This window comes from Stegastes partitus, unplaced genomic scaffold (genome assembly GCF_000690725.1).
Source record: "Stegastes partitus isolate 25-593 unplaced genomic scaffold, Stegastes_partitus-1.0.2 Scaffold182, whole genome shotgun sequence".
In the NCBI taxonomy this organism is placed as follows: Eukaryota; Metazoa; Chordata; class Actinopteri; family Pomacentridae; genus Stegastes; species Stegastes partitus.
This window is the reverse complement of record NW_007577913.1, coordinates 152,591-175,927: the sequence shown is the minus strand read 5'-3', so window position 1 is coordinate 175,927 and position 23,337 is coordinate 152,591. Positions and strand designations below refer to the sequence as shown.

Genomic DNA, 23,337 nt, shown 5'->3' with positions numbered 1-23,337 from the left:
GGAGAGGAGAGGAGAGGAGAGGAGAGGAGAGGAGAGGAAAGGTCCAGATTCCAGCAGTTCAGCTCTCCGCCAACGGACGTGTCCAGATGGCCTGGAGAGAGAAGGCCTTTGACTGAGGGACAAAGAGACACTTGTGAGCGACAAAATGTAACTCTCGCGAACGCACATACATACGAGCGCACACAGCTGTGCGGCGTATTGTTCGTCTTAGCTCGGCCGGCTAGCTCCCAACGTCGATGGAATGTTTGACTGTCCGCCTCTCGCGCCCTTGAGACATGATGTCACTCCGACAAAAACGCCGTCTTTTCAAAGAGAAACGGCTTTTTATGTGTTCAGGACACCACAATGAAAAGAGAGAAAAAAAAGCTAGAAAATGAGAGATGTAGAGGACTGGATATGCTCAGAGCTCATGATAAATTGAAGGCCGGTTTGATGGTGGTCGTGACAACCCATTAAAGCGGGGCGTAAAGTCCCATTTTCGCCTGCCACAATGATACAGGGGAATGCAGAGGGTGAGCCTGCTGTAAATGTGTCAGAGCGTAAAGCGCGGCGTTGTAACTTTACTCCGGATTTATCACTGGGAATAATCACTGTAAATGATAGCGCTGAGAGGCGGTGGAGAGCGGAGGGATGAAATAGATGAACAATAAAAACACTAAGGGGACAAACTAAGCCAGGCCAACTATTACGTCGCAGATACATACCTTTAAATACTCCCAAAGTGGAAACTGCACCAGTGAGAAGGGGATCTGAAAAAAAAAAAAAGCAGACAAAAGTTTTGAATCATCAGGATTATGTCAGCGTTAGTTTTTTTGATTTTCCTGGAGGTTTCCAGTTTCATCTTTAACCTCCAATCTCTTGCACTTGTCATTCCTGCCACCTTTCTCTATTTCCTCTCACTGGTCTGACTGCTCCCTTGTTCCTTCTCACTGCTGATGATTAATGAATGAGACGGGCTGTGGTCTGGCAGATCTGAATGGATAGATGGATGGATAGATGAAGCAAACTTGGAAATAGAGGGATAGAGGGAGGGTCTGGGGTGATGTGTGTGTGTGTGTGTTGCTGCTGCTGGAAACACTAAATCGGCTCAGGCAGGAAGTTACAGCGGGAGGAAATCGATGGCAGTGCCAAGGCGAGGGGTGATGACACAGTCAGACCACACACACACACACACACACACAGCAGCAGCATGCAGACACATGGACAGGACTGAGCACGCTTTACATAAACACACACACACAAGAAGAGTCACACACAGACTTGTATACCCTCTCACACACATCGCAGACACACACGCCTCCCGTCATCTGCAGGATCGGCAGGCGCAGGACAGGAAGGAAGAGAGGGAACGAAAACAAAAACCAGTGAGAGAAATAAATAAAGCCACACCGAGTTGTGTCATCAGTCTTTGATCGCGGCAACAAGAGGATCATTCATCCGTCTGCGCCGCCTACTCCAGCGTGTTCCATCAGACTACGTTAGCATATTGGTAAAAACCGGAGGGATCCAACTCTGAGTCAGCCGGGGCTCAAAGACAATGCACGAACTGTGTTTACGCCTCCTAATGAGCTTATTAAACGCTTAGTCCAAATGAACTGACCTCATATAAACACTCTGTCCAAAGGAGACTAACTTGAAGTGTTTCTGCTATTTCAGAGCTGAATATAAAATGATTTAACATCTTTGCAGTTTTATTAAAGGCTCTTTAAAAAGAATAAACGTCAAGACATGAAGTGAGTGGAACTGAACTTAAGCTTCTAAAACGACGTGATAAAAGGCCTGATGTTAAAGTCTAATGCAGAGTAAGACAAGATATTCAGAAATGTTTTGTTTTTTACATTAAGACTTTTCATAGTTTCACGACTTTCAGTACGAACAGAATCATGCTGTTTGCTTTTAAAATCAGCATCAGTCCTGCAGAATCCATGAATTGGCCATTATAGTTTCTACACCTGTGAGTATGCAAGGGTCTGCTAAAGTCTGCAAGATGAAAATTCAGTCATCTCCACAAGTCCATGGCTCTGTCCGAAATCATCCACTCACTCCCTATTCCCTACTCACCATGTAGGGACCACTATATAGTGAAGTATGTAGTGAACTATGTAGGGAGCACCTTGGCAAAGTAACATTTTGGACACTACTCGAGCTATTACTTACGTTGCTTGCTAGCTGTGATTTGTGCCGTAGCAGCGTAGTCCAAACACATTAAATTGACAGTTTATTGCATAGCTAAGAAATGGGTAAAATTAAATTTAACAAAACATCCATCCATCCATCATCTATACACCGCTTAATCCTCACGAGGGTCACAGAGGGGCTGGAGCCCATCCCAGCTGACTTAAGGTGAAGACAGGGGACACCCTGGACAGGTAACCAGTCTATCAAAGGGCTACACTTAGAGACAGACAACCAAGCACACTCACATTCACACCTACGGACAATTTAGAATCACCGATTAACCTCAACATGTTTTTGGACCTTGTGGGAGGAAGCCGGAGAACCCGGAGAGAACCCACGCTGCACGGGGAGAACATGTAAACTCCACGTAGAAAGATTCCGGTGTCCTCACCGGGACGCGAACCGGCGACCTTCTTGCTGCGAGGCAACAGTGCTAACCAACTGCTCCACCCTGCAACCCCTTAACAAAACATAAACAGGAAATTTCTTACTTTTTAATGACTCTCGTTCGTCCAGTTTGCATTTCTTGTCGCACAACGCACGACCATTGGCTGTACGCTACTTGTCACGGTGCATTGTGGGATACTTTGAGTGCACTATATAGGGTGTAACATTTGTAACTTAACATTCGGACAGCACTACCCTAGATAGTGCATTACGTAGGGTATAGTGGGTGATTTCGGACACAGCCCATGAAATTCTGCACAGACTTCTCATGTCTGCTTGTAGCCCACAAATTTGTGTTGACAGGGATAATCTGTGTGGTGGCTATGCTAGAAGGGTTGAAGTGCATGTGTGGAATACATAGATACAAGCTACTGCACGCGATAAAGTCGACTCCTGCAGACTAAAACAGTATTATAAGGTCAGTATAAACTTTTCTCATCTGTGAGCACACAAGACTCTGTGGGGGTTTGCGTGGATTCGCGGAGATAAAAAAATTACTTGGATCATCACAGAAGGTAGCCCTTCAGAAACATCCATGTGCAGCCCAAAATCTGCAACAAGGGCAACAGTTCACATGCTTGGCAGCAGCGTGCATATACATGTAGAGACGACCGACTGCGCACATATGTGCAGGAGTCTTCCAAGTGGACTCCTGTGAACTACAAAAATAGTACAATAGGAAAAACTACGCGTCGTGTTGTGCACAGCTGCCCGTGTGCACGCCTGAAGTATAATGGAGGATACAGCCCCACCACACTCGGTTACTGCTGCGAGGCTTGTGGTCACCTAACAACATGCTTCTTCTCTTGAAAAGTGATTTCATGTTAGTGCCGTTACTCAAACATGCGAACATTATGTAGCTCACATCAAGAGCACATAAAGCTTCAAATGCTGCACTCGGGCTGTTGCTTGATAAAGCGGGTCTGCGACGGGGACGGACAGAAATGTTTGCCCATCTGGTCTATCTGGGCAGACAGAAGCACATTCTCTCAGTCCTTGGAGATTATCTAAAAACTTTATTTGACGTACTGTAAGTCTGGTTTCCAGCCCCCTGAAAGAGGAGTGTTATAAAAGTGCACCTGTCTTTTATTACCACCCCGATGAGTTCTGCTTTTCCAGGCAGGAAAAAGAGAAAGACAGAGAAAAAGAGAGAGGGAGGGAGAGAGGGAGAGGGGTGCTGTAGTAATGAATATTACTGCTAGATGTAAGCAGAACATATTGTACTGATGCGAGTCAAAGTAAACTAAAGTCAGTATATGTCCTGGCTTATTGAATATTGATACTTTTGGACTACTTTTGCACACAAAACACAGCAAAGTTGGAATTGTCATTTAATCTTAATTGGACACATGGGGTACACATGCAGTGTCTCTATTGGATAACACTTCTTTCAAAAACCGGGCCTCGACATAAATTCATTCCCAATCTCTGTCAGAGTCTTATTGTTTCAGACAGGCTTTGAGTTGTTGCTGAAAGAGACAGTTAAATAAAGAGGGCGATAGAGTAATTTCAGAAAACTCAAAACAATAATTTGATTCGTTCGTACTTTGTGCAAAAAAGTGCAGAGAGGATTTTTTTTTTTTTTCTTTAACAACTGCATAAGAGACAGAGAGAGAGAGAGAGAAAGACAGATGGGTTCAGCAGAGGATCTGGAAAGAATGATCCACCAGTGATTTATGACTCGGTTTGACACCCTTGGCACAGAGCGAGGTGTGTTGTGTGTGTGTGTAGTGTGTGTGTAGTGTGTAGTGTGTGTGTGTGTTGCCCGACAGAGATGAAACATCTGAAAACCACATGAGGTCTGATTAAAATTGATAAGCCATTTATAGTTAAGGGAGGGCTGAGACCAAACACACACATACACACACACACACACACACACGAAACACACATGAACCTGACATGATGTGACATACAGCAGAATCCAGCTGTGTGCGTTTGTTTATTTGAGTTATGAAATCAATTTCACAGGGTGGGGGATGTGTGAGCTAATCGCTGTTATTTTTTCCAACACTAAAACGCTCTCCGCGCTCATCTCGCACCAACAAGCTCGAACCCACCGACGCGATGCTTCAACCTGACGTCGGCGTAGTGGAGGGACGGGATGAGAGACGTAATAAATCTCTCAGCTGAATGGGAAACAAAGAGACAGAACGAGAAGTGGGAAGGAAAGAAGGAGATTGGACAAGTGTCTCTACCTTCTCTTTTCATTTCTCATACAGATATTGCATCTTCCTACTGTGAGCGTTCCGACCAGAAAGCAACCCGACATCTGCTCATTTTTTATCAAGCTGAGCAACGCAATGCACAACTCACTACAAATCTTTTTTTTTTGCTTGATTTCGAGGCTGGGTAACCTTGGAGACACACATCTGCATCATCTTGTCACCTCACAATGTTGCTCATATCCTTCCTCTCTCTCTTTTATCCTGAGTAAAAACTAGAACCACAGTGTTTGAGTTCTAAGACAAGCCAAACACACAGCAAACCAGTGATGCAGAGCAATGCTAAAAACAGCCATTTCATCAACGTATGCTATAATTAGATTATTTAAAAACTGAACACAGTGGGAACTGAAAGGTTGAGATGTTTTTCTCTGGCATTATTCAACTGGATTATTGTGAACGTCGTAAGGTGGAAAGTGCTTCTTTCACTACTGAGAGAGAGGCAATAAAACGCATAAATGCAAACTGGCTCCTTAGAAAAGATGTTAAAATTTGAAACGTCCACAATAATAAATCAATAATGAAAAGAATCATTAACTGAAGCCCAGTGTGGAGGGCTGGCTGTGCTGCTCCAGGATGCTGAGAAAGGCCACCTGGTCGTAAATGGTTGCAGGTGTTGAGCCTCACGACGAGACGGGACGCTTTCTCTGGGACTGGAGGAACAGCATGGTTTTGATATTCTCCAGTTACAGAGGGGTACGCCTCGAGTGTTGAGGGCACACCGAGACCTCAGCTATGTCATGCTAGACTAGCACAACGCCATGCAGACGGCCAGGGTCATTCCACGCTAGGCTAGCATGAAGGCAGCCAGGCAGCAGAAACTGCACGCTGCTGGATGGTGCTAACTGCTGACTCCGTCTCATCCCCCGGCCTCATATAACGCCTCGGCTACCACGGCCTGTTCAGCTCCGCTATGCCAAGCTAAACTCACTCTGTGTGACTCTGTGTGTTACTGTGTGTGTGTGTGTGTGTGTGTGTGTGTGTCTGTGTGGATGGTGGCTCTTCAATCCAAAGTAGTTAAACTCCCCTTAAAAACAGACGGGGCTTCATAAATTCCTATAAATTATGGAGAAGAATGTCAGGATCATCAGGCCACAGACAAACAACAGCCCAGTACACTGTAAAAAAAAAAAAAAAAAAAAGAATGTATTTACTGCTGTGTGTTTATTTTCTGTTTTTTTGTAAAGTACAGAAAAGAAAAAAAACATCACAGGAGAAGGTTCCATCTACAGGTTAAGCTTTAACAAAATGTATACATTAAATAAATTGTATTTTTTACAAATGTAAAAAGTTGAAAATCACCATATTTATGTTGCGTTTTAATGAAAAAAAATAAATACTATATATATATATATATATGAGATATTTGCTGTTATTTAAAGAAAAACTTGTGTTTATTAGGGATTGAAACATGGTGCATATTTTTTAAACTGCTCCTTTATCTAAATAACAGATAATATCTTGTCAAGTCACAGAAAAAAAAACATTATATACACACTGAATGTCAAAATAAACCAGGCCAAACTGACTGTAAAACTATACTGTTTTGCAATATTTTAAATCAGCTAAAAATATAACTATCTTACAAATATTTGGCGTTATTTTCACCATTTTTAAAAACTACAGTATTTTATCATTTGTAGCTATTTTTCTGGCATCGTTGCTGCCTGAACTTTCAAGTTTTTTAACAAAATAGCTTTTACAGTATATTTTATCATCAAAATGTTCCCTTGCAATGCAAATAAGAAAGAGCATGTTGTTATCTTGTTTCAGTGTGTTATTTCAGAGCAAACACGCAGCTGGTATTTAAAGGATCAGTTTGCAGGAGAAAGTGCTTCCCTTCAGGCAGAGCAGCAGCGATGTTCGTGTCCATTGGAAATGACTGAGGTTTCTCTCTGCCTGCCAAAACTTCACTAGCTCGCTCAGCTCCAGCTTGAGCCAATCAAGTGCGCTTCTATGGCTGCCTGAGCAACAACCGAATCATAACGATAACCAGGGAGATGAACACACCCAGTGCATTTAACACGTTGTTGAGGTCTGCGAACATGGCCTGTCACTCGACATAAAAATCCTGACAAAAAAAAAAAAACGCGCGCACACAACCAGAACACACTGAACAGAGGCAGCTACTTCTAAAGCTATGGAATAACTGAACAAGCTCTAGATTTTTCTTGACGTGTGACTCTGGAGATAGCCATACTGAGCCATCGCTTTGGTTAAATGGAATTTTGTATGTATATTCATGGTCCCCAGAGCATTCACCCTCCTGACTTTTGGTGATCCCTTGACTTTTTCTCCAGTGAGAATGAAATATCTTGACAACTGCTGCGAGGATTCCCAAATATATTAGACCAGGCTCTGCAGTTTGCTTCACCTGTTTCACTTTTTTTTTCACACAATTATCTTTTTTTTGTTTTTGTCTACCCTTAAATGTACGGCCCTTTATTACACCTGACTGGTAAAACTAGATCTTCCTCTCCACTGTTTGCATCTCGCTCACTGTACCGTCTCCATGTGCTCACTTCTGAGGTTAGAGCTATAGTTGCCATTGTATACCTGTGTTTGTGTGTGTGTGTGTGTGTGTTTTGTGAAAAAAATCTAGTCAAACTACGGCCGTGCAACTACTGCAACCGCAAAGAAAAATATTGTGCTCCGGCAGCATCTGCTCCACAAACATCTGTGTCATCCCGCCGTCCTCCGGGGAGAGGATTCCACTGCTGGGAAACACTCACAAACCTGCTATCCTGCATGTGTGCGCCTGAACATTTCTGTATGAATATGTTGGCGTGCTTAATCATATTACCGCTGGTGTGTGTCTGTGTGTGTGTGTGTGTTTGTGTGCATGAAGAGCTGCATTATGTGTTCGCTGGCTGACGCATTTTGCGAGTGATCAAAGGTGACAGTGCCACTTGCTGTGACTGTCAGGTACGATATTATACGAATATGGAGATTGCGTCTGCTGTGTTATTCTGCTGACAGTGCTCCTGTTTGTGTGTGTGTGTGTGTGTGTGTATGCGTCCTTGCCAACTGTATTAGTACTAACTTTATTAGTATTCAGAGAGGCTCCAGGCTGTCACAGGTCCTTAGGCACTCAGCGGAGGGCAGGAAAAACACATGTCAAAATATATTCACATTGAGCCTGATTGCAGGCAGGCCAGTTGGCTGCAATTTGACAAATGACTTTTAATAGGTCATACTGCAGCCTCTGCATGCTGATGAGTATTTAGAAGGAGAGAAACGGTAAAGGAGATGGATAATAAGAGACAAGCAGACAAGTGTATTGATGGCCAAAACAACAGATGAGAGACATTATTCTTCTTTTCCATTCGATTCCTTTTCCAAAACAGTACCTCACCGGTACATTTTGAGCACTTTTCTACTTTGAAGACCTTCCCTTGGATTGATTAAATCCCTAAAAACTCATCTCTGTGTATCACAATTATATATTTTGAAGTTTTTTTTTCCATGAAGAAATCCTCTTTCTGCCTTAAAATGGCTCGACTGTAACACTACACCTATTTGTGTGGATTTGTGAATATTTAAAAGCCTCTATTTCGACTTCTGCCGCCTGCTTGCTCGAGCGTTTTTACTCACGAGCTGTAAAACTACTCCACGCAACAGATAACCCAACTACTGATAAGTTGTAAAACTGGAATTACTGAGCTACTAAAGTTCGAACCGGAAATTAAGTCTTAAGAGAAGATATATATAAATATGTACGATACTTTATCAAACGGCTAACAATGTGTTGCTCGTGTTAGATACAGGCTCACAATTTCTGTTTTGCCAGCTTTGCAAACGAAGATAGACAGTAAGATCCGTCCAAAAAGCCTGATGGAAAAGTTCCCTCAGGCTTCTTAAGCATAAACCACCGCTGTTTGATTCTGTATATTTGAGACTTTCATCAGTACACTGCTGCAGCTCCAAAGGTAGAAACGCTCAGCCGTGGGGTTGACTGCTTATATCACTCATGATCTGTATTCGAGCGTATAAAAAAAAAACACACCATATGGACATATGGACAAAACTGTGGAAATGCATTCCAAAGCCAACGTTACTGGAAGCCAAAATTCTGCTGCTTTCCCAAAAAAAAAATGGAGCAATTTATCTCAGCATGTCTGATATTTAGCATAAAACCCTGCTATTAAAATGATATACAGCTACTTTGTACCTTCCACTTATCATTAACGGTGCACCGGAGACTCACCGTGGCCAAAGAATTATTAAAATCAGCAATAACAGAATAACATTTGGTCGACCATTTAACCAGCACTGACCAACAATGCATTGGCTTGACATGATGGTGACTCTGTGGTGTAGTATTGGACTGAATGCTAATGTCACAGGGTTAATGTTTTCAGAAAAACTATCTTAACATGCTGCTATAGGTGTTACAGTGATCACTATCTTGGTTGTAGCGCGTTAGCATGCAAGTAAAACGAGGCTCCATCATGGACACCAGGATGCTGCAGCATGAAAAGTGAAGAGATGGTGTAGGAGTCATCAAAGACAGGAACATTCAGCGCTTGGGCATCATTTACATCTTACACTAGTCTCACTTAGCAAGCTCATCCCTCATTACAGACTGTTCTGGCTGCACTTCATTCTGCTATAGTGGAAGGAAACACTGGTTTGTTTGCATTTCTTTAAATCAGTCGGATTGGGGCGGAGCTAAGAGAAGGATGCAGAAACAGCAACCCCTCAATAAAGTGACAGGGGAATTGTTGTTTGTACCCAGAAAGGCAAGATCTGTAATTAAGATGGCTAATTCCCTGAAAAAAACAATTACCAGGGCTGCCTCACTCCATGATCCAAATTCTCAGTTACACTTATTCGTCTCACAGTGAAAAAATTCTGGGTTCAGTCCTGCTGGTCGTCTGCAGGCCTTCCCAGGTGCAGTTTGCGTGTCCTCCCTGTGCCTGCGTGTGTTTTCTTTGGAGCTACAATCACGGGTCGGTTAGTTGCCGATTCCAAAACGTCAAAATTTTGCATTATATGGTTTCAAAAAGCCAAGATGGGCTTAAAGACATTATTTACTGCCATTACAATGACAATTATGACAGTGAAAGACGCCCTCGCAGATTTTTACTGTTACATTATGAAATCCCAGACACAAATAACCGCTGCTCACATTCTAAACTCAGTCAAGACACTGTGGTGCAATCCTGAATCCCACAACATTCTGCTCCATTCTTGCCACCAGATGTGGAGCAAATGAGCAAATGATTCACGAGCCAGAGAAGTTTATTGGATCCTCTGTTACCACTTGATATTGAATGACCATTCCAAATCCATTTGGATCTCCTCCTCCTCCTAAACCTGTGGATTTGGAATTTACCAAATGTACCATTTCGAATGAGGCCATGTGCGCCGCCTCAAATTCGATTTATACGCAAAATGAAACAAACAACGGCTCCTTCCGCATGTTTAAGTAGTCATTTAAAGAAACGGTGAGTCACCGAAGGGTTCGAGGTGAGATAAGGAGAGGAGAGGAGAGGAGAGGAGAGGAGAGGAGAGGAGAGCTTTTAAAAGAAAGCAGATGGGTGTCAGATGGTGAAGCAATCAGCAGCAGCCTTATTCAAAGTGAAGAATCACTATGGGCCAAGAGAAGACCAAGAAAGTCACACACACACACACACACACACACACACAAGTACAAAAAAACCAAAACATACGGACTCGACAGGCGGAGTAAAGCCCACAGTCTAAGTCCACATTTATTACCTGCTAATGCAACAGGGCTGCAAGCTGGATTCACTTTCCAAAGTCATACAAGTGCACACACACACACTCACACACACACACACTTCTCACACAAACATCCAGACACACCCACATTCCATCTGCCGTGTGTCATGAAAGTACGACGAGGAACCGACTGCGGTGACACGCTGATAACAAACAGACAGCGATCGGATTTTAATATGTTGAAAGTTGATAAAGGCATTAATCATGTCAGACAGACAGGTGGTGTTGGACACTTCTACAAGTTGCTGTGCCAAGCGCTCAACCACAGTCTTAAAAGTCACCGAGCATGAAGAAGCCAGACCTGTTGGACAGTTCGGAGGAATATATTAAGACGAAACACGCACGCAAGGGCGCACGAAAAACAAAAAAGCACAAAAAAAACAATTGCTAGAAACTGCATAACAAGGGAGCTCATGCCAGCCAGAGTGAGCATATCAAGAAAACAAATACACACAGGCATGTTGCTGGTTAGTGCTGCTGTAATGAAGTATGACTGATATGCGATATGCATATTGCAACACTTAGTAAACAAGAAAACATTGAGTGTGTGTGGGGGGGAAGAGCAGCAATTACTTCCTTAAAACAACTCCAGCTGAGGCCAGGAGATTTAATTAATACATATTTTATGTTTGAGTTACTTTTAAATATTGAAATACGTCACAATATGTCAAATGTGTGGGGAAAAAAAAGAAAAGTAATCTAATTTGTTTCCTAAATGTAAATGTGTACTTCAGTTATTAATTACACAAAAGCCCAGATGTACACATAGAAAAATAAACTCCACTGATGTCAGGTGTACTCACTTGCCTCGTTTACAACCTGTCAAAGATGTTGTTGTACGTTTTCAAATGGAACTCAAGAAGTAATTCCATTGCAAATTCTTCAAAATGTATTTTTTTCTCTACAGAATATCCATCCATCCATCCATTATCTATACACCACTTAATCCTCACTAGGGTCGCAGGGGGCTGGAGTCTATCCCAGCTGACTCAGGGTGAAGGCAGGGGACACCCTGGACAGGTCACCAGTCTATCACAGGGCCACACTTAGAGACAGACAACCACAATTTAGAATCACCAATTAACCTCAACATGTTTTTGGACTGTGTGGGAGGAAGCCGGAGAACCCGGAGAGAACCCACGCTGCATGGGGAGAACATGCAAACTCCACGCAGAAAGATCACAGGGTCCCCACCGGGACGCGAACCAGTGACCTTCTTGCTGCGAGGCAACAATGCTAACCAACGAGCCACCTTGCAGCCCTCTACAGAATATACTAAACTAAAATTATTGTATAAATACAATTCAATCCTACACCTGCATGTAAAAAAAACAGTAAAATCTACTTATATTCTGTTGTGTTATATATTTCCTAATCATTATATGTTAGCTCCTTTACTGATGTTGTAATTTGAACATTACAGGTAAACTATTTAATTGATAAAGTTGAAAAAAATCTAAAAATCTTCACCTTTTGAACAAAACTTGTCTAAAATACTAACTTGTGCAAAAAAATAAACGAAGATGGAGCTTTATCATCAGGGTACAATTCCACTGAACTATATTGTCAGCAGTCACACGCGCTGCCATCAATTATAGTTTTATGAAGCGCCTACATTTCTAGACTTTGTTGACGTTGTCAAAAAGGTCATAACTCTACTTGATGTTAATCAGGGAGGTCACAGTGGGTGGTGGCGAATTAGACAGTATCACATTTTAAAGGGCTCCTAATATTTTGTTCATCCTATTGACACAAGTGAGAACAAAAATTGAAAATGCAGAAGGTTCATAAAAGTAGAATTTATGGCAGAGCTGTTGTATTGGATTACGCTGGAGTTCACAAATGATACCTAATAAAGTGCAAAGTGAGTGTACACGATAATATACTACACTGATTATCATCATCATCATCATCCAGCTCTATTTCCCTCCAAGCAAAAGTGAGGAGTGTAATGATAATATCGCAAAACAGAACAGGCTAAACTACTCCTATCACAATTTCCCACAATGTTCAAACCCTACATGGGCTGTTTCTTGTTTTTTTTCTGATGGTCAGGCTCTCTGTCGTGTATGAAAAACACAGGGTTCAAGTCGTGCACGCTTAACCGTCTGAGTTCATGTCACACCTAGTTACTGCAGTGACGGCACTCGACGGTGACGCTGCAAAAACCCCTGTCTAAACATAGGAGGAATGTATGTGTACAGTCCAGTGTGTGTGTGTGTGTGTCAGAGTGTGTGTGTTAGGGGGCACCTAAGTACACCTCAGGGACGAAGGGGTTCAGGTCCTTTTAAATAAATAAACAAACACATTTAAAAAAAAAAAAAAAAAAAAGTCAATCGATAGAAGGAGCCTGATCCGGCACTCTGGGCCTGTGTTTGGCCTCTCACTTCATCAGAGAGGCCTCGGGGGGGAGAGAGGAGGGGAGGCAGGGAGAGAGGGGGTAACTGAGAGTGCCGAGGACAGAGAGAGAGAGAGGAGAGAGCGAGAGGGAAACAGAGAGAGAAGGTTGGATTACTTCTCTCTTGGTGGTTGGGTAGTGGAGGCTAAAGCCTGCTCTCCCGATTACAGAAAACAGACCCCGTCTCACTCGAAGCGCACACACACCTGTCTTGACGCTCCCCCGAGGCACGCTTCACACAAATCACACGCCTATCCGACCCTAAACCTACAGCACATACAAAGCGTAACTCCCCCTCGTGCTGAGCGCAGCCCCACAAAAACCTAAATTTGTCACAGATTAGGGAGCGTCGGAGGCCGCCGCGGTTGCATCCTGCAGCGTGAGCAACATGTCCCTTTAAGGCCTATACTGTGTAGCTATGAGGAGTGTTCAGCCTTTAGCGACGTGCAATCACTCATCTCAACCTTTCCAGCTCCTCTCGCGCTGTAAAAACTAAGCGCGAGTGTGACTGCACTTGCTGAAGAATTCCACCTGACAGTTTTGAATGCCAAGGGCAGTGTGGAGAGTGTGTGTGTGTGTGTGTGTGTATGTTTAAACAAGCCAAACTAGGGAGAGTCTCGAGCGCCGGCACATCTCCCGTGAGCCAATCGTATCGCAGCTGGCCCCCGGTTCCCATAAGCCGCCGCGGCCTGCCGAATCTCGGCGCAGGGCAGTAATATTCCTGACAAATTAAGACTTGTTCTAAAGTGGAGGGGGGGGGGAGACAAAGAGAGAGAGAGAGAGGAAAGGAAGAGCCTGAAGGTGGAGGTGGTGGAGGGAGAAGCAGTGTGCTGGCAAAGATTCAAGAGAGCAATTCCATCGACATGAGAGAAATGCTTCCCAGAAAGTCTGAATAATATTTATGTTGTGCGGGAGATTTTTTTTTTTTTCTTCCTCCCACCTGTGTGCAGCTTGTTGCTTCGAACTGTACGCGTGACGCAGCAAAAGACAAAAGGCAAAACACGCAAACATTCTTATCAGGTGATGCTAGTTTTTCTCTACAGCCGTTAAAGAAGAGATCTGAAGTCAAGCCTGCTGCTAATGTGTAGCAAAGGAGAGACACTCACATGTGATGTGATGTCCAAAGTAAAATGCAAACACAATCATTCAAGCAGTGACTAGAGGGGTGCATTATGAATGTCAAACCGCCGTATATCATCGCCAGCATCCTCACAGCTGGTATTTAAACATGCCGCAGAGCAAATATGCTGTGTTTAAGACATCGGCTACATACGAGCCAATGAAATATTGAAGGAGCTCTGGGTTAAAAACCAACGACAGTTTGATCTGTCATAGCCGCTGATAGATGGCATCAATGGCAGAGTGCATATTCGCCAGTGAATGGTGATGTGGTGCGGTACAGGAAGCCCCGAGGGTCAACCAATTAGCTGTTGACAGAAAGGGAGATGTATGGCTGCCTCGGAATCATCTGAAGCTGGGAGTGAGACGTGGGAGACGTGAGAGAAAATGTGTTGGTGCTGAATACTGAGGCACAGGAGAGGAGGGTGGTGGTTCTGCAGAGTTAACCGAGCTGAACAGCTGGTTGGAGCAGGACATGATGGTGCTGCATCCTTCGCTTTGCTCCTCCTAATAAGACTGTGATTGATTTGAAGAAATGCAAACAAGCTTACAGCAGAATGATAATGACTTGCTGTATAATGTAGAATGGGTTGGCTAGGCGGGACTTGAGTGAAGTATACTAAGTTTGCCAGAAAAGTTCCACGACTGGTGTCACAGAAGATATATTTCAAACCCAAACGACAAACTACAAGTTTTCCCCTTCAGACGATCAACCAGCATGTCTACAAAGACATCCTGTGGCGTTTCCTTCGTTCAGTGCGTGAGAAGAGGCCAGAGCTGTGGCAGGACAAGTCCATCCATCCATCCATCTTCTCCCGCTTATCCAGAGTCGGGTCGCGGAGGCAGCAGCCTTAACAGAGCTGCCCAGACTTGCCGATCCGCACACACCTCCTCCAGCTCTTCTGGGGGGACCCCTAGGTGTTCCCAGACCAGTCGAGAGACATAATCTCTCCAACGTGTCCTGGGTCTTCCCCGAGGCCTCCTCCCGGTGGGACGCGCCCAGAACACCTGCCCAGGGAGGCGTCCAGGAGGCATCCGAAAAAGATGCCCAAGCCACCTCAGCATGCTCCTTTGGACGTGGAGGAGCAGCGGCTCTACTCCGAGCTCCTCCCGCATGACTGAGCTCCTCACCCTATCTCTAAGGGAGCGCCCAGCCACCCTGCAGAGGAAACTCATTTTGGCCGCTTGCATTTGCGATCTCGTTCTTTCGGTCATTAGGCAGGACAAGTGGTGGCTGCTTCACCATGACAACGCGCCTGCTCACAATGTCCTGAGCATCCGACAGTTCCTGGCTGAGAAGAACATGACCGTGCTGGAGCAACCTCCCTACTCACCCCACCTGGCTCTGTTTGATTTTCCCTCTTCCCCAAGCTCAAAGGGGTCATCAAGGGGATCCGTTTTGAAGACCTGGATAACATCAAGATGGCTGTGACAATGGCGCTGCAGAGGATCCTGGAAAAATCCTTCCAGGAGTGCATGGCGGCGTGGCAGAGAAGGCTGGGAAAGTGTGTTAGACTCCAGGGGGATTACTTCAAAGGGGAAAATTTGTAGTTTGGATTTGAAATATATCTTTTGTGACACCAGTCCTGAAACTTTTCTGACACACCTTGTACATGGTACCCAAGCAATGAATCCTTATGACAATGATCCAGCAACTGAGGCATCCATTTTCTTGTGCTTGTCCAGGGTTGGGACTTGGTGGCAGCAGGCTAAGCAGGGCACTCCAGATGTCCTGTGTTCCAGTTCCTTCTGGGGTACCCCCAGACGATCCTAGGCCAGATGTGATATGTAACTCCTCCAGTAAGTTCTACGTCCACCCCATGGTCTCCTCCCTGTCGGACGTGCCCAGAAAATCTCCTAAAAAGAGTGTCCAGGAGGCATCCTAATCAGATGCCTGAACCACGTTAACCATCTCCTTTTGACACAAAGTAGCAGGTATACTCTGAATTCCCTCCAGATGTCTGAACTCTTCACTTTATCTGCCACCTGATGGAGGAGACTTGTTTCAGCTGCTTGAATCTGCAAACTCTATCTTTTGATCACTACCCAGAGTTCGTGACCACAGGTGAGGGTTGGAACACAGATAGACTGGTAAATCGAGAGCACTGCTTTTCGGCTCAGCAGTTGAAATAAAGAAGAATCTTTCAGTAGCTGTCCAACATTTTGACTGATACTGCACACTGGTTTACTGGCACTGGTAATCTTGCTAGTTACGCAGATACTGGACTGCCCAGCGTACATTCCATTAAAGAGCCCATATTGTGCACATTTACAGCTGCATAATTGTATTTTTGTGGTGTACTAGAATATGTTTTTACACATTTTAATGTTTTTTAATACATTTGTCTGATACTGTTTATTGCTGCAGCACCTCTTTTCTCGGTTTGACACACTCAATTTTTGCTACTGTCGCTTTAAGCCCAACCCGGTCTGATTGGTCAGCTGATCCAACCAAAGCAAAGTAATGTTAGTTATGAATCGTAACTGTAGATCTGTGATTAAAAGCAGAGAAGATTTAGATCTAGCAGCAAGGACACTGTTCATTGTTTGTTTGAGGGAATGCCAAGTCAGCCGCTAGGCAGGCGTTATGCAAATGTGTGTCATAATGATGTAAATACATAACAGAGCCTACATTTCAAAAAGGAGTGTTCTCGATGGGAGAGATAACTTCCTTTAAACTTTTGGCTTTGCAAGTTTGCAGGCCTTTTACATGCACAAAAAGCAGCTATATAACAGGAAAAAAAGCAAAAAGCATGAGCTCTTCAAGGAAAAAAATATTCACAAATACTTTTTATTTAAAATGGAAAAGAATAACATAATAGAGGCAATTGTATGTCTTTCATGTACGTGTCACAGAGGAGTCGGATTTTCTTCTCTCGGATCAAAATTAAAACTAAATTGCACAAGATAGGTGTAGGAAGTCATGGAAGCTAAACTGACAAACAATGCTCCTGGGTTTATTATGACAGTTCGCAGGGCAGCAAAACCTGTCATGAAGGAAGAAGTTCAGGTGTTTTAACTGTATATACACAATTGTGGCCGTGCATTTGCCAACCAAAACATTTATATGCTGAGTAGTTTCCTGTAACTGGATGCTATCGCTGAAAACTGCCTTTCCAATGAAACCAGGGCACGATTGAAAACAGACAGCACTATTGTATATGAAAACATCCTGCCTTCTTATTATGATGCAGCATCATTGGTCATGCTCTATGATACACCACACAGGATAAAACAATCATTTGTGTCATTTTCAGTCCAGAAACCCTCCGACTATGGGTTGCTCTTTAACCAGAATGACACTGCATAGTTTAAACCCAGCATTAAAGACAGTTAAACAGCCTCGGTAATGGTGTGGCAGTTAGTGTTCAAAGCAAAAAAGAGCAATCTTGAGAGCAAAGCAGACAGGAAGGTCCACAATAAGGCTGCTGGCTTTGATATCTTCAGCATGGCACGCACACACACACACATCTGTATGAAACCCACATGGTCGAGGTGCAGACACACAAACAGCATGTTCTCTGGGAGCGATGCCCACAGCAATAAAACACAGACCAGAGTCATTCCAGCTAACCAATCACTGCCTGAAGGCCAACTGAAATGTTTCTTTCCCTGTTTCTCACTCACACACACGTGGAAGCACATCTTATCAGCTGGGAATCAGATAAGCGCAGCAGCAGCACAGCTGGAAATAACAGAATCTCCATGGTAAGAAAAGTGTATACTGGCAGTGACACAACTAGTCGGAAAAAAAAAAAAACAAAAAAAAACCTTGCAGACAGATGAGTCAGTCAAACAAGGCCATGTATGGGCCTGATCAATCCGTTTAAGGGCTTGACAAAAGGCAGCACAACATAATGGCGAGCTGCACTATCATTAGGGAAAATGAAAATACTGACCCTTTATGGACAAGACAAACTGTCTTATTCAGCTTGTCAGGGAGAGAGTGTTCCTTTTAGTAGAAACTAACACAGTTACCAATGTTTATTCTTTAGGCTTCTCAAACTTAAAAAACAAACAAACCAAAAAACAGAAAACTATGAAAGCCTTAGACCTTATTTTATGTTGAGTTTCTATCAATAACACCATAAACTGCATGCAGAACATGGATCTGATTTGGGATCTGAAAAGGGAAGAGAACGCAGAGGTGCCTTAAACCTGCATGCTTTCTACTGTCCACCAGGGGGCGACTCCTTGGGTTGCAAAAGACATCAGATTGTATCGCAGTGTATAAGAAACTGACCCTACTTCTGACTTGATTTGATACCTTGGTAAACAATTTCCTTGTTAGTTTAGGGTCTCAGCCGCTAGTTTCATTACTTTTTGAGTGCAGCATGATGTTCACTTTGTAAATTATGGTGCCATTTTTAAGAAAAATCGATATAAATTTTAGAATGTTTCAGGGCGGAGCTACCTTGTGATTGACAGGTCACTACTGTACCACCATGTGTCAAGGTCTACAGTCAGATCCAAAGCTTGTCTGTCATGACCGATAACAAAAGACCAAGATGGTGACCACCAAATTCCAAACTTGAGGCTGTACAACAGTGCAAAAACCGGTTTAGGAGAATTACTCTTCTTGTGCTGTGCGCACACAACCAGGAGTAAGACTTACATGGTTATGAAGATGAGCTTAAAATACTCAAACTTCCTTGCAATTCCCAATAATAGGTTTTTAGGGTAGTATGCCAAAATATAAATCATGAATGGAAGTGTCTCAATGCTGACCTCTAGTAATAAAACATAATTTTACATTTTTGGCTAGCTTTGTACAGTGTTGTTGGCAGATGAAGCAGCCATTTGTCTAATAATCGTTTCCTGTCCTGGTCCACCCATTTGTACATTATTCTTGATAGAGTGTTAGTTTTCATAGCACACTCCATTAAAACAGTCTTGACTAGTGCAGGTGGCTGATTCCTGACATAATGCAAACGTTAAGGCATCTTAGAAAAAAAGAAAATTTGTTTTAATTTCGTTTGTCAGCGGTAGGAAGCCCAGATCCTCTGTTGTTCAACGTTTGCTCACCAACTTCAAAATCACAACCACACACAAATGCTCACAATGGCAAGTCACCGGTGATGCCTTTATCAGTGATGCTTACATCATAATTTTAGTTTAGTGCATTAACATCTTACTATTTTCTTATTAGCACTAAACAGAAAATACAACCAAGGCCATTGTCCTTTTGCAGGTATTTGTGCATAAACCAAAGCACTGGACAAGGTTTTGATTTGATGATGACACAAGAGAAAAAGTTGAATGATGTTCAATTTAATCTTATAAGCCCTACGGTTATTTCATTACTTTTGCTTTTAAGCTCTTGGTCATCATGATGGCTAGCCAAATATGCAGCGCAATTTAATGACAATCCATCAGATAAATGATTTTAGTTTGGACCAAAACGGTGGACCAAAGAGGGTAATTCAACAATTTATTTTGGTAAATGCATCCAAAGAAAAAAAAATCTTTCATGAATCTGACATTGTTTATGTGATTGTAGCATATCAGTACATAATAAACCAACCCCCCTGGTTCACACAAAAAAACAGCTTTAGCTTACGATGGAGGTAGATGAGTGTTGAAATATGAATTGGTTTGAACTCCTGACCTCTGCCGGGGTTGAGTGAGGTAAATGCTTTTGGTGCAGGTGACACTTTATATTTCTTTTTTTTTTCCACTGGACATTAAGCAGTGACATCACAGCCTGACCCCTGACATTCAGGTGGTTTGTTCCAGATGCTTTCGGGTCGTAAGCACCGCCACTAGCGAGACGATGGCTGCGGCTGAGGGAGCAGGGGCAGGCATATGGCCGGTTGGGTGGGGTGGGTGGAGGGGAGCAGGTGCTGCTTCTGGAGAGCCTCATACGACTGTCAGGAAAAAAGGGCACTTATGCAACAGACAGCTTACAAAACTACACAACCACCACGCAGATAGCAAACGAAAAAATCACTGTCTGGGCTTAATGTGATTTACATTCAAAAAGCCAATTGATTTCCCGAGGGGTCATCAGTTACATTTTCAATTGAATGTTACTGTAAATCCGCAGAAATGAGACGTGCCTGGTTTGGGGAAGGAGGAGAGAAAACGGATGTGCATCGCTGGTTCTCATGTGAGAGTAGCGGTGCTGTAAAAAAGAGGTAGGTTAACCTCTAATTACTGGGTGCTTCCTTATGTCTGGCTTCAGCACAGCGCTGATTTATCCTCCTTCCACTCCCTCCAATCTCACTCTCCTCTGTCACTCCAAGATACAGTGAAAATAAGACGTTACGGTCGCAATCTATCGATTCAGAGTGGCTGAGAGGTTAACTTATGTCAAAGTTTCTATTCTCATACATTGACTTTATAATAGGCTAACTGGCTGAGGTGGGTATTACAGTAATGAGGCAGTTAGGGTATTATGTCACTTCAAAACCTACTAAACTCAAGTGGAACAGGCGTCCAATTCAAACTAAATCTGCATCGCGACTATGACTGTCAGGGGAATAATACATCACTCTCAATCTTGTGTACTGGCACCAACATACAGGAGCATATTCTTGACACTTATTTCCTTCCACATGACATCCAAAACATTGCTGTCCCTTTTCCTTCCATTCCAGACCCCCACCCAACCCAACACACACACACACATGGACACACACCCTCAGTCCCTTTGCCAGGCCGTCGGGGCTGCGTGTTATTAGAAACACATGTGGCGCACCAAAGGTTTTTCTGCTCGGATTGAGACAAACATGCACAAAGTTGTGGGAAGCAAACATAGCCCCGAGACCCGCAGAGACACGCAGACTAACAAGGCCACCGTGGTCACGTCTCCGGCAACTCGCACACGCACGAGACACGCATACGGTGGGAAGAGAGAGAGGCATTAAAAGTGACTGTGGCTGTCAAAAACAACCGTGTCGTCTTCCTGGAAAACTGTCTGGCAGTGGATTTCGGTAATAAGTCTCTCGCACAAAAACGCAGAAACGCACGGAGAATCCCTGCATTGTGAATTACAGCCACAGTGATGGATTCTTGAGCGGACTTGAAGTGTTCAACGGGGGGACAAACGTACTTAACATAAGCGTGTGATCCATGGGTCTCAGTGGCACGGGCTTCCAATGCATCATCCCGAAGCAGCGGAAAAGTCCTGCGCTGTCCCCCAGCCAAGTCTGCACTGAGCAAAAAAAAAAAGGCACACGCGGGGGTCTGACAGCATGGCAGCTTACTCTTAAAGCCCCTTCGACTGCAGAACTCATCAATAAGACCACATGTTGATCTAAGGAAGGTTAGCGAGGTTTAGTCAGATTTGCAGCAGATGTCCCGTTGCCAACGCGCACCTCGGAGGGACTGAATGTATTAGGAGGGCTGCAATAGTGGAAATCCATGCCAGCAGGGATGTATGAGGAGAAAAAAAGAGAAATGTGCAGATACGATTGTATTTACACAACTAAACTAATGTGAATGACAGGTGCGGCCAGTCGCTCTGAAAATAATCCCACTCATTTGTCATCTATAGTAGCAGTGGGAGTAAAAACCGTTCATCCCCGGAGTGGCATCTGTGATAAAGCGATAGGAATCCTCCAGTGATGAAGAGGTAGTTTAAGAAGGTCGTCAGTCTTCTAACAAGGGTCGACTTGACCTGCAAACAACTCAAACGGAGGCAGCATTTAAAACCATATTCCATAACTCAAGCAGGTGGACGGCGAAGAAAGAAATGAACAGTGCTCAAGCTCGAGAATACGAATAGACAAATCAGGCCAAGGCTTCTCTGTAGCTGCCTTTGAATTCCTTTCATCACGGTCACCGGTTGCCATTTGTCATTTCGAATTTTAAATATTTCAACCACCAAGGTCTACGTTGATACTATCAATTTCCCTGTTTCTTTTAGTTGGCGAGACGTGGGCTTTGGAAGCCAACTGCCTCCAGATTACTTATCTTTCCAATCTGCCACAATAACAAATCTCGCGCACTGGTTGTTTCACGGTGGTCTGCTTGAGCTTGAGCCACCGGTGTGAACTTAAGAGTGAGCCGTACCTTTCGCTCACACCTCTCGCACATTCGAGCATCTTTTCCCTCACTTCTTACTGTTTTCATTTGCGTGCACTCCCAACGCCAAACATAGCCCAGACACAAATATAACACCGACTGCCTGATATTCTCACAGCACCAAGTACATTTACTTATTATTAGGATTTACGAGGATTGCACAGGGGCTTAGCAGTTAACACTACAGTCTCTCAAAACTTTGAATGCATGTTGAGAAAAGCTCTCTCTTGCAGCCTTGCAGAAGAGAAACTATGCAACACTTAACAAAGACAGACATTACAGAAATTTTGTGAAGCATTGCAACCGCTCATCGTAGAGCAAAGAGAACATTTTTGGGGCGGCTGTGGCTCAGGTGGTAGAGCGGGTTGTCCACTGATGGCAAGGTTGGCGGTTCGATCCCCACATGCCGAAGTGTCCTTGGGCAAGACACTGAACCCCAAATGGCTCCCAATGGCAGATTAGCGCCTTGCATGGCAGCTCTGTCACCATTGGTGTATGAATGTGTGTGTGAATGGGTGAATGAGAAACAAGAAACATTGTAAAGCGCTTTGAGTGCCACAAAGGTAGAAAAGCGCTATATAAGTGCAGACCATTTACCATTTACCATTTTTAAAAGGCATGTGCACACATGGTGTATGGAACCCTATATAGTTAGGAGTAGGGATGCACGATATATCGGCGACCACATCGGTATCGGCTGATATTAGTGTTTTTTCCGTTATACTGGTATTGGTTCGATGAACAAATTTAGCCGATGTGAAAAAATGAAACCAAAAAAAAAAGAATATCAACATCGGTAATATCGGCTATAGCAGAAATCTTAATATCAGATATCGGTATCAGCCAGAAATTTTAATATCGTGCATCACTAGTTAGGAGTTGTTAACCTAATTTCTATGTCAAAACATAAGACAACTGCAACATTAGTCTGTCTTAACTTGACCTCAACACAAAGTTTCCCTTTTTCTCTGTGCCTGTGTGCATCTACTGTGTGTGTATATGATGTATGTGCAGTCTGACAACTCAGTGTCACTTCTAACCATGTCCTACACCAGATTCTAAATACCAAGATAGCCAGTCTTCCATGGTTTCTCCATATCACAGGAGCACACAAACACACACATACCCCTCTACAGGTCAAGTCATGTCAAGGATCAAATCCACAGAGGTCAACAGGTTTTCTCAGCCTCATTG

General features: G+C 43.6%; 1 protein-coding gene across 1 annotated transcript in view; it reads right to left on the bottom strand.

Annotated features, from left to right (window-relative positions):
• The window catches only part of slc25a26 (solute carrier family 25 member 26), a 71,370-nt gene that overhangs the window by 28,057 nt on the left and 19,976 nt on the right, over positions 1 to 23,337 (bottom strand). The window contains exon 6 of the mRNA XM_008280122.1: positions 705 to 749. Within this exon, the coding sequence (XP_008278344.1) occupies positions 705 to 749 (45 nt within the window). The remainder of the gene's footprint in view (positions 1 to 704; positions 750 to 23,337) is intronic.